Source organism: Clarias gariepinus, chromosome 24 (genome assembly GCF_024256425.1).
Source record: "Clarias gariepinus isolate MV-2021 ecotype Netherlands chromosome 24, CGAR_prim_01v2, whole genome shotgun sequence".
NCBI classification, from domain to species: Eukaryota; Metazoa; Chordata; class Actinopteri; order Siluriformes; family Clariidae; genus Clarias; species Clarias gariepinus.
The window spans coordinates 11,999,004-12,013,622 of record NC_071123.1 but is presented as its reverse complement, the minus strand read 5'-3'; the positions used below and the strand labels follow the sequence as shown (position 1 = coordinate 12,013,622).

Here is a 14,619-nt window from a genome sequence, read left to right as displayed (position 1 = left end):
ACGTCCCACAACAAGCTCCCAATATCATAGAAATAGGAAATCTAGTACTTAATATAGCTATTATATAACTTGAAACCAAAGGATAACTGTTATATTTTATGATTTCCTAATATTCCTTTAATAAAACTCTGCCCTTAAGCTGAGGATGCAGCTATGTTTACACTTCTGAAAACTGTATCATGAGGGCAAATTATTATTTAAGGCATAGGCTGAACAAGTTATGGACTTTCCAGTAATAAAGCTCCCTATATTATAAGATGATGTAATAAGATGACAAAAGAATGTAATTTGATTAAATGAATTTGAAGTTCAATAGCATTATAAATATTTTTGTAAAATGTGCAACCACTGATTGTGACTATCTTGTGATTGCAGTTTTAAGAGAGTGTATGTGTGTGTATCAGCAACAGCTTTATGATTCATCGTAGGGAACAAGGTCAATGAACATCAAGAGCAAACGGAAGCAAATGGAAATGTATATTGTCATAGATTCGTGACTATGAAGTAAGTATTTGCCTGTTTCAAATTAATTGTCTCTGACAGGGCCATGGTTACCCCATGATGGTTTCATATGGGATGAAACCATCCTCTCTTGTGGGAGCAGACCAAATGCCACACAGTACAGCTGGAGTGCATTCACACGACCAATCGCAGTTTCAAAGTTTGATTTTACCATTTAATTTGTCCACAAGCCTGAGTCAATGTTATAATATTCAACATCCTAAATTTATAATTTATTGGGCCTGTAGTACAATACAAAATACTGCATGCTATTCATGCTGGTAACTGCTAGTCCTCTGCCATTCAGCAACGGAAGAGTCTGCCACCTAACTTAGTCATAGCAGTTATCAGTAAGTATTAGATCAAGTGTTAAATATTTATTCCTTTTTATTTTTGTATTTATTTTTGTATTCATTAATGTATGTTTTATTGTTCATAGTGTTACATTACATACAACATTACCCATTAACTGCAATTTGTGCAGTACAGTACGTAACAGTTATCAATATTAATATATTTGTGTTCTGTTCTATGTAATCTATTTCTAATTACTTTGTGGATATAAAAATACTGCAATAAAAGTGATAAAAAGGTGTCATCTTTATTTTCCATCTTAAAAAAAGAAGGGGATCATATTGTGTTTTGACCGAAAAAAAAGGCAAATTTTGATTCCCTTCACTCCACACATGGCCACCTTATGTTCCTTTACCTTCTTCTGTGGTCAATCTTGGTTGGTCATACTATGTCTTGTAAAGCCTTTTGTTGTAGGGGACACTAGTTCAGGGACACACAGAGGCACAGATGCAGTAAAATAGGTGCACTTTTTATTTACCCAGAATAGTGAATCGTGCTTATGGTTCAAGATTATCACTATCAGTAATTAGTTTGAAAGATAGGAAAGAAGTAGGGAGCAGAAGACCCAGCCTGCAGACGGTGACCTGGGCGCAGGTAAATCCCGACGGCGAGCGGCCTGGGTCAAAGCAGATGCGCTGCATAGCGAGGCTTCAGGTGCGCGCAAGCGAAAATTTCTTCTCCCTGGTGTCCGCAAACAACAGCTCCCACTGGCATCGGAATCTGGTAACGAAATAGAAGAGAAACCAGAGGCAACATATTTCCTTTACTCACTGGCACGTGCCATCTGGGTCCCTTCCTTTGAAACGATCGACAGGTGGAGGGTAGTTTCCTTCCTGGGGCCGATGCCGGTGAAAGTTGGCGCCCCGCCCCTTTTTTGAACATCTTCTTGTTGTAGGTGGTTTTTGTATTACTTTTCTTAGGTAAGCGAGGCGGCTTTTCCTTATTATGTGCACTGGCTGTAAGCCCGTCGCCACAGTCTTCATGAGGGCAAATGTTTTGGGGCTTCCATGAAGTCCACACTCTTCTGCAGGTGGTTGGCAGGTCCCCATAGCTTAATGAAGCTTTTTTGGCCAGAAGGCCAGACAAAAAGGTTTTGTACTGGGGAAGGGCTATAAAATGTGATTATGTGTTTTTCTATAAATCCACATTTGCCGTTGGCTGTATCTGAGAGTCCATCCTTCACCCCTCTTCGAATGTTTCTTCAACCCAGCATGGCCAGTGCACAGGCATAAATGTTTTGGCTCTGTTGGTCTAATTTTTTGAGTGATAAAAGTGATAAAAAAATATGTCATCTTTATTTCCCATCTTGAAAAAAGAAGGGGATCATGCTGTTTTGGCCTAGAATCAGGCAAATTGTGATTCCCTTTACTCCACACATGGCTCACCTTATGCTCCTTTACCTTCTTCTGTGGTCAATCTTGGTTGGTCATACTAGGTTTTTATGAGGGCAAATGATTTGGGGCTTCCAGAAGGTTTACACTCTTCTGCAGGTGGTTGGCAGAAGAAACACCCGAAGAGGACAAAAAAAATAAATCCCTCTTCATTAAGCTATGGGGAATAGCTTAATGAAGAGGGATTTATTTTTTTTGTCCTCTTCGGGTGTTTCTTTAACCCAGCATGACTAGTACACAGGAATAATGTTTTGGCTCTGTTGGTCTAATTTCTTGAGTCTGTGGGTCATGAACATTCATCTCCTGTCATTGTGTTTTATTTCTCTGCTTCAGAAGTGTCCTGGCTGCTTATTAAGAGGTAGGTGGTAAATTTTAGTGGACGTCCAAAAGGCCAGGTGATGTTAATACAGTCTTCAACTATTGAATTTAAGTCTTTAACTATTACTGAATTGCAATTAAGTAAAATGTTAACACTCACACACATGCACACAAAACCACTTACATCGCACTCACATTACAAATGTTAAAACTCACAGACACACAAACACACAGATGTCGCCATTAAAAACGCACGTTTCGAGAAAAGGGATCCCGCGACTTGCCGCGGCTGCGCGCGGCAAGCTGTGATAATGCCCTTCATTACCTGTAGGGGGCAGTCGTGTTTCAGTCTGAAGTATTGTGTGTCTACTGAAGCCGAAAATGTGTTCTCTCTCTTAGGCACCTATTGACAGCAAGCGACGAAGCTCATAAACGTGTTGAGCTCAAACTGTAAATACTAATATGTATTTATTCTTCATTTTCTCTTCTCCTTCAATGATGATACTTCTTCGACTGTGCTTTCTTCAATCAGTATAATAATTATTTTTAGTAGTAGTGCTTCGAATTTATTATTGTTATTATTCTTATTATTATTGTAACCCACCCGTGCGTGTGTGCAAAAAGACTACAATGATGTATGATATGTTAGCCTAAAACAATTGTTTTATTGTTCTTATGTGCTTTAAATATACAATCTTATGCAAAGTGAAATTGAGTTGCGCGTGCGGCTTTTTAATCAAAAGGCTGATAAACGCGTGCGCAGATATGAGCAGATTTATCCATAAAACAACAGACATGAAAAAAAAAACACAAAAATATGTACTACTCTCTGAATACAACGCGACAGCACGCAGAATCCCCGGGCTTTGACTGCACTTCATTCGTTAGTACTGTAGTAGTACACTAAAAGAAATGCTGGGTTTCTGTAAACACATCGTTGGGTTGTTTATGCGATATTCCATTGTCCAAGTGTTATTGTGGGTGCTTTGCAATGTCAGACACATTCAAATGCAAATAATACACCCTCCCCAGGTGTAAATAAGTTTCTCCACTGTGCATGGTTTCAGCAAAGTGGAGGATCTTGGATCTTGCTTCGGGCCTCTTTTTAAATTTGTGTAAATTTAAAATCTTCTGGATTCTACATTCTAAAATTGACATTGTTACCGTTTTTAATCTCTGGAATGCGATTTTTTTTATTATAACATGCATGCTTTTAAATACTCTACAATGTTTTAATTTTAGATTTTATTTAAAAATAAATAAATAAATAAACAAACCAAAGTAAATTATTCCATTTGTATTTACCCTTGTAAAATAGCATTTAAAAATGATGGGTTGTGTATCGAGCGATTAAAAACAATACAAGACATGTTACAATAAGGACTATCTCTTCCATTCCAGTGATTAAAAAACGGCTCACCAGCCATGCCTAATTCCGTCATGTCATGTGTCCTCCTCTTTAATTTACTACGTAGTCTAAATTAGCGCTCAGCCGCACGCAAAAAGTTTTCCAGAGCGCACCGGCAGAAGTTGACTAATGATTGTGAATGCGAAAACAGCAGTCAGACTGACTCTGACTTAAAAAAAACGTTTGCCATCATTTTCTGACGCGCTCAAGTTCACCAAAAACAATACAGAACAGCGCAGCTTATTTGCTTATTATTGATAGCTTATTTACAAAATTATAAAGTTTTTTTCGTTATTGTGAGTGCGCTTAAATAAAAGTCTTCTATATAGTTTTTTTATAGTTTTTGCACATTAATCAGAGTCCTCATCTGTTACATTTTTGAGGACAATGGGTTTTTCAGCCTGTCACGGAGTGCGCCCAAATCAATATCGCTCCTCACTCACTAGTTAGGCGTCCTCCCCTTCAGATATGCGAAGAAGCGGGGCTTAGTTAGAATTAGACACTGCTGGTAAGCTATCCTTGCTAATGATCCCGCGCTTGCATCCCGCGCTATAAAATCCTCAGGGTTTGTTGGGTTACAGTGGATTTTACTACACGGTGCAAATGCGACCCGCGCGCAACAACGCGGAAGTGCGGCATGCAAGCGGGGCAAATGGAACGCGCCCCAGAGACTTCAAACGTAGCGAGAGATGGGAGGGGCGGAGAGCAGAGTCAGCGCGAGCGGACGGAGGCTGGAGCTGCTGTCCTTGCGGGCCCACGCTGCCACTCTGTCCGCTGCCCACCGCTCACCAGGCCGTGTCCGCATGCCAACCAAACCTGCAAATCTGCATTTCTTCCTTTCCATCCTCACTATTTAACCCTTTTCTTTCCATTTTTTCCCCGTAAGACCTCGCCGCGAGTCCGTGCTTCATGGTGCCGCCCGTGCACTTAGAGTCAAACCCGTTACACGGCCCAAATGTAGTCAACAATAGGCCTATATATTAAATGTTTTATTCTTGTTTTAATGTTATTTAGAAGTAAACAAAATAGTAATAGCTAAAATAGTAAAATTAATAGTTAAAATATTAACAAGGGGAATGTTTTATCATGTGGGCATTATAAGATTTGTATGGAAAACTTCTAACTAAAAAGTGGCAGCTGGCACGCCTAAAAATAGGGTTTAATTTTTTAATAGTCTAAATAAAAATTCTTCTTTTTAATTTCCTACATTTCCTACAGTCTAATCAGCGCTCAACCGCACCAAAACGTTTTCCCGAGCGCAGAGGAATGTTGTACTAAATAATATTTATGCAGTAAGGGCCTCTTATTCCTATTAATCCTGGGTTGTCGCACCCTCCCCAGGTGTGAATCAGCTGTTCTCACCTATACATTCAGAGAAACTGAAATGGACCTCTCCACACTTTAAAAACATCTTGAATGTGAGGCTCTTCTGGAGACTTTCAGTGATTTAAATTTGTGTAATTTTAATCTTCTGGGATCTAGATTCTAAAGTTGACATTGTTACTGTTTGTAATCCTTGGAATGGAAGAAATTGAGATTTTCCGTATGATAGCATAAATTGCATTGTTTTTAATCACTCTATACACAATAATATTCTTTGGTATTTTTATTAAAAAAATAAAAATTTATTTTTATTAAAAAAAAAGATATGGGGCTATCTTGGTTTATTAATCCCCGTGCCTGGCTTAGGTTTAGTATTAAGTGCGCACCGTTTGTACATCTGTTATTTTAACTATATCTTAACACTCAGAAAGACCTTTTATTTGGGGTTAAGTGACTGATGTGCCTAACATTTTTCAGCAGATCCTCTGTTTCACTAAATAATCCTTGACTTTTCATGAGTATGTAAGACCTCTTGATACCTCTCTCTCTCTCACACACACAGCACAGCCATTTACTTTCTTTCCATTTACTTACATCTGAACTAAGTCGTTTACATAAGTCACTGATCAATAGCTCATCATATCAATTTATTTATACAGATGTTCCTGTTTTACATGGAAATTTACAGGTTTGTTACAGAATAATCGTCTCTGACAGAGCCACCAGAACAGTGGCAGCTGGAACACCTAAAACACATGGAGGATTATTTTTTTATAATCTAAACGTTTCTAAACGTGGGCTATTGTTATTTACCTACAATATTTGTTAATTTAATTTAAATAGGGTTTGGGTTCCGGGATGTTGAGCATCGTGATCCTCAACTTTACTTTCTGTGACAGCGTGCGTCTGTAATGGGTGTGGGCCCAAATCTACTATCGCTACTCGCTCACTCCGTAGGCTCCCTGAATAGGCGGCAAAGGGACGGAGCCGCCTATTCGTGCCGGCTGGCGATAATTAACGTTAATAAGATTGCGGGCTTATAGAGTTACTGCATTATTTTCAAGACATCCTTAATTGAGATTTTTTTTCTAATTACATGTCCACAAATACTTTGACATACACTTATCAACAGAAACTCTCTGTGTTATTATGAATTGCATTTTATATGAATGTTACATATGAGACGCGCGCAAACATATATAATATATTTACATACAAACACATGCTGGATACACATAAAAAATAATATAATCAGTAAATTTGTGAATTACACTCAAAGTAATTATGAAGTCTGATTTTATTGGTACTATTAAACATTTTATTTCTATATAGGCCTATACTATGTTTTGCTGGCGAAATACATTTTAGGCAGAGACGTCTGCTCAGTCTTGTTAAATAGTTTTAAACCGCTCAATTCTGCCAATTCCCCCTGCCAATATTTAACGTTTTAAATAAGATATGTTGGCATATTCACGAATTCGGACATTCGCATAGTTAACACTATCAGATAGCCTACTATCAGGAAATTAAATTATAATTTCAATACCATTTAACCCTGTTAAGACATCACAAAAACTATATAAAAAACTTTTAAAGCACGAATTTGGGCATCTCATTTCATCATTATGAAAATAACATGAAGCACATCTGAACACGTTCATTATGAAATATCTGTTGTAAAACAAAATAAAATTCATGTTTGCTTCAGCATTCATAAAGTCCTTCCATGTGCCATCTGGCGGATGTTCAGTGAAGCACAAAACATTTATTTTAAATTCCCGAATGTTGCCTCCGGCAAGTCGCGGCACGCCGCGCGCTAAATGGCGACATCTGCACATCACAAATGTTAACACTCACACATCTGTCTTAAACGCCCGCACAAAGAAACACACACACCACAAATGTTAACACACAGACTCATACAAACACATTTACTCATCACACACACACACACTAATGCACTTAACAAATATTTAGGGCCCAAACTGACATCAGCCCTGTATAGTGTGTGATGTGTGCAAGTTGTGTGGTGCAACCGGGTGGCGATGGCACAGGGTGCTTGAGTCCACTCATCGTTGATTGCAACTATATATTTTAAAAAACTGTAAATTGAAAAACTTTATACTCATAATAATTACAAAAAACTTTTTTAAAAGAAGCATCTTGTATACACCAAGTACAAAATGAAGAATAAATAAGCATGTACCCATTTAGTATTATATTTTATTAAATTAGTTATTACAATTGTTTATGATGGGGAAAATATAGTTATTGCCAGGACAATTTTTTTGTACAAGTTAGCTGGTTTGGGAGACAAAATATTTTTTAAAACAAACTTGTGGTACATGGTATTAAGCTACATCATTTAGAGACATGCCAAAAGCATCCATGCCCTGAGTGAGAACGCAAACAACAATGTCCCCATGAGAAAACTACACTGCCGAGCCAAAATTGAATAAATTTTTAAAAACTAGTCACACGCTGATATTTCATTGCACCAACTTTAGCTATGATTATGATGCCAATGTGGTGGCAAGTTCTCCATGCTCCAAGAATCACGCTTTCAATTTAAGGACAAATTACTCACAAATAAAATTTTCAGGATGAATGTGCACATGCCATCAGAGAAGAATAAAATACATTGATTGAATAATCTGGTCATTTAGTGCATTGATGGAATAACCTGGCTATTTAGTCATCTGACTATTTTATTGCCACATTATTGCTGAGCCTAGATCCTGATGCAACCCCATAACATTGTCTCTGGCCATATTTCTTCCACTAAGTTTTATTAATGCATTGGATAGTTCTCAACCCAACACACCTAATATCAAATATCCTCTGTTGTTTTCTTTGCTTGATGCAGGCCAATAATGTGACATTTCCGAAATGTTGACTTTTTTTTTGGCCAGGCAGTGTATATTTAGACATGCTCATACCTGATGCAACAGCTTCCAAATCTTAAATTGTGAAGGAAAAAGCGAAGAAGGCATCTTGGTAAAATAAAAAAAAATTAAATGAAGGAAATAAAAACTGCGATACATGTAGAGTTTGGATTTAAGCTGTTTCATTATACATGTCCCAGCTAGATCTGTTCAGCTTTTAACATAATGCAAAAAAATTATTTCGCATAAATAATTTTATGGTTTTCATTAAGACTAACAAAAACATGATAAACCAAAAACATTTATTAAAATACAATTGGATAGAACAGCAAATCTGGCACAGTCAAACAAAAACTATTGTGAAATCTTACTTCAGACATGTACTGTTTTCATTCATACAGTGAATATATATTTTTTGTTCACAGTGGATTAAGTGAGTACATGGGGAGCCAAACAAAAAATTATAGAAAATTCCCTGCATTAACTGGTGTCAAAAGAGTGTGAATGCTTTGCCACTATGCATATATAAAATCAAAATGATAAAATCAAAAACTGCAATAACAAATGTGCATCTATAAGTTTTCAAGGCTTTCAGTTGGGATTTATTTTTTCCCCCTTATCCGATGTTGGAAAGTAGATGGAATATAAAAATAGAGAGGAAAAATGAGAAGAAACACACAAAAAAAAAGTCTACACTGTCAACAGTTTTAAGGGATTCCATACAACCACTATGCAAGAGCAAAACTCTGTAACTGAAAAATTTAAGAAGCATAATAGTCAGCAAACTGTCCAAAAATAGCCAGTGCAATGGTAGCTGGTCTTATTTCTTTGCCTGCTTCGTGACCATGTTCCTCGGGGGAGTCACTGGACGGCTCGAGTTTGGCTTCTTCTTCTCTGCTGGTTTCAAAATCTTTGAGGAAAGCACAGAACAATTTGACAATGGTTTCTATTAAATAAATGTTACACTTTGCATCATTATTGTGCCCATTTGCACTTTGCATTACCATGCTTTTGGTGCTTAAGTTAGGATTACATGGTGCAAAAGAAACAGGTAAAAAAAAAACAAAAGTATTAGCATTGGAAGATGACTGCATCAGTCAGGTCAACCACACTGATCAGATCAGGGCAAGTTAAACGTATACAGTGTGATTTCATTAGACTGTGATTATAATAATAATAATAATAATAATAATAAAATAAATTACTCACCATGTAGATACATCACCTAAATAATATATATATATTTTTTTCAATACACTTTTGTGAATACTTCTGTGACCACATGTATAATATTGAGTAGCAACCTCCTTACCACCAAAACATACAGTAGATACATTGATGGATTGTGTTCTGGCATCTTTCTATTAGTCTTTTGAGCAATTTGAGCTACAGTCGCTCCTCTATTGCATCAGGCTTTATAGTCCAGCCTTCGCGCCCGACACGCATCAATACTGTTCATGGTAGGTTACCTTCTTTGGACCACGTTGATGGGTTCTGACCACTGCAGACCAGGAACTTCCCACAGGAGCTGCAGTTTTGGAGTTGCTCTGACCCATCACATCACCCATCACAACTTGTCTCTTGTCACAGTATGTACAGTAACAATATATCGCTTCAGTGGGACCTGGAAGTGGTTGGGATATATTAGACAGCAAGTGAACATTTTGTCTCTAAAATTGTCGTGTAAAAAATTACACAGAAAAAATTAGAAAGCGTGAGAATTTGAGTGACTTTGACAAGGGCCAATTTGTAATGGCTAGAAGACTGGGTCAGAGCAATTCCAAAACTGCAGCTCCTGTGGGATGTACCTAGTCTGCAGTGGTCAGGACCTACAAAAAGTGGACTAAGGAAAATAAATAAATAAGTAGCCTGGCAACAGGGTCATGGCCGGCCAAGGCTCACCGATGTGTAGTAAATTCTAGCATGTCTGACGATTTTATTTGTACAAAGAATCAAACTTTAAATGTAGAAATAACTGTAAAAATTGACTTTCAAAATAGAAAATTAGAATTACATAACAAATTTAATATTTCAAATGAGTTTCTTTTAGGAATTTTGTTGTATTAAATAACATTTATGCAGTATAATCAGGGCCTCTTTTTCCTATTTATTCTCAAATCTTCTGGATTCTAGATTTTAAAATTAAAATTTTTTAATTCCTGGAATGGAGGAAAATTAGGATTTTCCTTATTATAACACGCATTGTATTGTTTTTTAAAATCGGTCTATACACAATAATTTTCTTTGGTATTTTTTATAGAATATTTTAATTTTATAAAAATTATAAAATATAAAATTTCTCTAAATAAAATCTCTCTCAGTTCATTAATCCGCGCGCCCGGTTTGGGTTTAGTATTCGGTGCCCACAGTTTGTTCGGTTTGTATATACAACTATAACACTTAGAAAGACCTTTTATTTGGGGTAAAGTGACTGATGTGCCAAACTTTTTCAGGAGAGCCTCTATTGAAAAAACAGAGCCTCACTAAATAATAAATGACTTTTCATGAATATGTAAGACCTATTAACACCTCTCAGGTGACACCACACACACTCAACACACTTAAGTCACAGAGACTGGCAACTCCCGAAAAGCAAACTAAACTTCATGAGCACATCACTCCCCCCAAACAATGCAGCAATAAGCATTTACTTGCATCTGAACAGATTCGTTTACATAAATCAGTGATCAAGCTGGCACACTTAAAAATAGATGCAGAATAATTTTTTTATAGTCTAAATTAAAATGTTTTTCTAGACATGGGCTATTGTTTACTTACAATATTTATTAATTAAGTGTAAATGAGGTTTGGGCCCCAAGATGTTGAACCGGCATTATGATCCTTCTCTTTAATTCCCTACATAGTCTAATCAGCGCTCAACTGTAGCATAAAGTTTTCCAGAGCGCACTGGCAGAAGTAGACTAATGATTATGAATGTGTAGCAGGAAAAAAGAGCACAGAGACTGACTCTAACCATTTAAATAATTAATTGATAATTTAGTGATGTCCTTGTTTTCGGCTGTAGTGATGAAGATAATCATGTCATCTCGTCATCTTCGCAGCAGTGGATTCGCCTATATTTACAATTCATACAAATTACATAATCTGAAACTTGTTTTCCATTAGTTTATGTAAAAGCAGACATGTTGCCTTCTATAAGTAAATATATTTTTTTACGTCTGAGAGTTCTTTTTAATGGAAATATGGGGCGAGCCCAACTCCTGAAAAACAACCCCAGTTCCAACATTACTGCGGATCACCAGTGCACAAATCAAGCTCCAGGATGAACGAGTTATTACTATATTACTGAAGTTCATATGCATGTGGAGTGTGAAGTATAGTATAAATAAGGTATAAATAAGGTGTATATATATATATATATACACACATATATATGTATACATATATACATATACATATATATATATATATATATATATATATATACACACACACACACACACTATATATATATATATATATATATATATATATATAAAAATTATAAATGGTATCTGTGGAGAAAACCAGGCACTGCTCATCACCTGTCCAATACAGTCTCAAGTGTGAAGCATGGTGGTGGCAGCATCATGCTGTGTTTTTTTTTTCAGCTGCAGGGACTGGACAGGACAGACTGGTTGCAATCGAGGGAAAAATGAATGCGGCCAAGTACAGGGATATCCTGGACGAAAACCTTCTCCAAAGTGCTCAGGACCTCAGACTGGGCTGAAGGTTTACCTTCCAACAAGACAATGACCCTAAGCACACAGCTAAAATAACAAAGGAGTGGCTTTACAACAACTCTGAATGTTCTTGAATGGCCCAGCCAGAGCCCTGACTTAAACCCAGGTGAGCACCTCTGGAGAGACCTAAAAATGGCTGTCCACCAACATTTACCATCCAACCTGACAGAACTGGAGACTATTTACAAGGAGGGATGGCAGAGGATCCCCAAATCCAGGTGTGAAAAACTTGTTGCATCTTTCCCAAAAATATGATATATATGTTTGTGTGTGTATATAAATGGCGATTTCTTTTGAACAACATTTAAGTATCCTCAACAATCTGCTCTAATCAATTAACAGTAATACTGTGGTAAAATTTAAACTTACTTCCATCACAACTAGTCTGTGTTTATGTTGTTTAATAACCAACAAATGTAAAAGCACAGCTGTTTAGCTGGAAAAACAAATACAGACCATAGAATCTGTCTGTAGAAGCTGTCTATAGAACATATTCTCGAGGGGGGGGGGGGTCTCCTGTCATGGTCACAGCTTGTTTACTTATCACTAAATCTAGACTATTTTTTTGATATTATGATATTATGACTGTCAGTAGAGTATTTTTATACAATACACACACATTGGTTTCTTCCATTTTCAGCAGTCAGTGAAAACAAAGGTTTATGCCAGTCTTCATCAGATCTAAAATTGTTCTCATAACTGTTTTTATTTTTTAATGAGTGTTTTAATGTGTCTTCCCAAACCCAGCATATCTGACATTTCTAAGTCAAACACAAATTTAGAGCATTTACACAGAATCATTTATACCTGAAAAGAACACATCAGGGTCTCGTCCACGCTCATCATGGCCCCAGCATTGTCGAACTCACCACAGTAGTTTGGTGCAGAAAACAGTGTCACCAACTGCCTCTTGGCAAAGAATTCATAGCCATCCTCCACGACCTATAGGACAAAGACGTAAACATAGATCAAACCTGATGTTAAATTATTGAACTGACTGAAATTTTACAGCTACTTCCTGTGGAACAATAACCTTATAATGAGCATGTACAATTTACTTCATCTGACAAAAAGTAAACCTATAATCATAATTCCTAAGCTAAATGCTGCACTTAACTGAGTTTTGGTCATTCTGCATGAGTCAAGGAGACAATACTACTTAGTGTTGCTAAAGGACAGATGCAGTAAGGAAAATGGTTCACGAAGCCATCCTTAACAGGCACTTCATACGCAACTTCTTTTTAGTAAGTACTAACCTTGTAAGTCAATTTGACACACTTTTATTATTTGAGTGATAAAAACACCCATGATACAACTGTGCAGGCAGGGGGTTTCTAAGAATGCACATTTAGGGCCATTAATAAGATGAAATCATAAGAATATACTATTCCTATGTACATAATTGTATATATAAGTGAATACTTAAATAATTGTACGTAAATGATGGGATATTTTTCTAACTGGTAAAACTATCGTCTTAGAGGGCTTCACTGTAGCGCGTAGTCTGTAAAAGATATACTGTTCTTAACCACCCATTTTGATCCCCCCTACCAGTGGCCCGTGAAAAACTGTCTGATCCAGGTGCAATTAGCAATGGGTCGGACCATGATATTGTCATCGCTACTAAGTGTGAAATCCTTGAAGTCAGTGTTAATTTGGACACAGGTACACAGCCCGGTAAATACATAAAAGACTAAGTCCCCTAAGAGGTCAAGCTTAGATTTTAAATTTGGTGAATTGACAATTTACTGGATGGATTGCATCACTGATGTGTTCGCTGCATTCTAACCTGGATTTTGAGAGAACAAAGAATTCTCTCTGTAAAAAACAGAACAAAAAATTTTTTAACCTCTAGTGGTCGATGGCATTGTTGATGCCAATCACTATATTTTGTCTTTGCAAATGACTCAGATGTAAGTAAATGCTAATTGTTGTTTTGTTTGGGGGGAGTGATGTGCTGGTGCATGTCTGTGTCCAACAGAACAGGAAGGGCTTTTGTTTAAATTATTAATATTTTTTCTTAGGAATATTCTTATATGCACATCAAAATCTTTCCCCAAGAAAATAAATCGTCTCATGAATTTACATTAAGCGCTTCAGACTTTTTAAAATAATAGTATTCATCATGGGTTTTTTTTGTTTGTTTGTGTCCAGCATATAATATAATAATTTGACCACGGATAACTGGAATTTATGACATTTGGCAGACACCCTTATCCACAGCGACTTGCATATTCATCTCATTATACATCTGAGCAGTTGAGAGTTAAGAGCCTTGCTCAAGTGCTCTTGATGACAACTTGGTGATTGTTGGGTTTGAACCTGGGACCTTCTGAACCCTAGTCCAATGCCTTAACCACTGAGCTACTCCTGACTGAAAGACTGATTTGACATTTTGTCTGCGTTGCCCCCTTTGTGATCTAAGTATATTATGACTCAAATATAGCTGCTCATTTAACAAAACAAAAAAATATCTTATAATTTCTATATTTAGGCATTTTTTTATCTTAAAAGAAAACGTTCTCCAAAGATTTTCCCAATGTGGGAAAACATCTTCATATTACGCTGTTCTGATCGCTAAGAATGTCTCACAGGCATGTTGTAACTGGTTCTTTCAATGTATTAAGGCAAAGGGAAAAATTTATATTTACTTCCCCTATTCTGTACTGAAGTGCAAATTTTGTTGATCAGTTTAA

General features: G+C 36.7%; 1 protein-coding gene across 2 annotated transcripts in view; it reads right to left on the bottom strand.

Annotated features, from left to right (window-relative positions):
* Positions 1-7,507: 7,507 nt before the first annotated feature.
* The window catches only part of ppp1cc (protein phosphatase 1, catalytic subunit, gamma isozyme), a 44,518-nt gene continuing 37,406 nt past the window's right edge, over positions 7,508-14,619 (bottom strand). For both annotated transcript variants that reach the window (XM_053485424.1, XM_053485423.1), the window contains 2 exons: positions 12,731-12,865; positions 7,508-9,090 (listed from right to left, as the gene is read on the bottom strand). In XM_053485424.1, the coding sequence (XP_053341399.1) occupies positions 9,001-9,090; positions 12,731-12,865 (225 nt within the window). In that variant the 3' untranslated portion in view covers positions 7,508-9,000. The remainder of the gene's footprint in view (positions 9,091-12,730; positions 12,866-14,619) is intronic.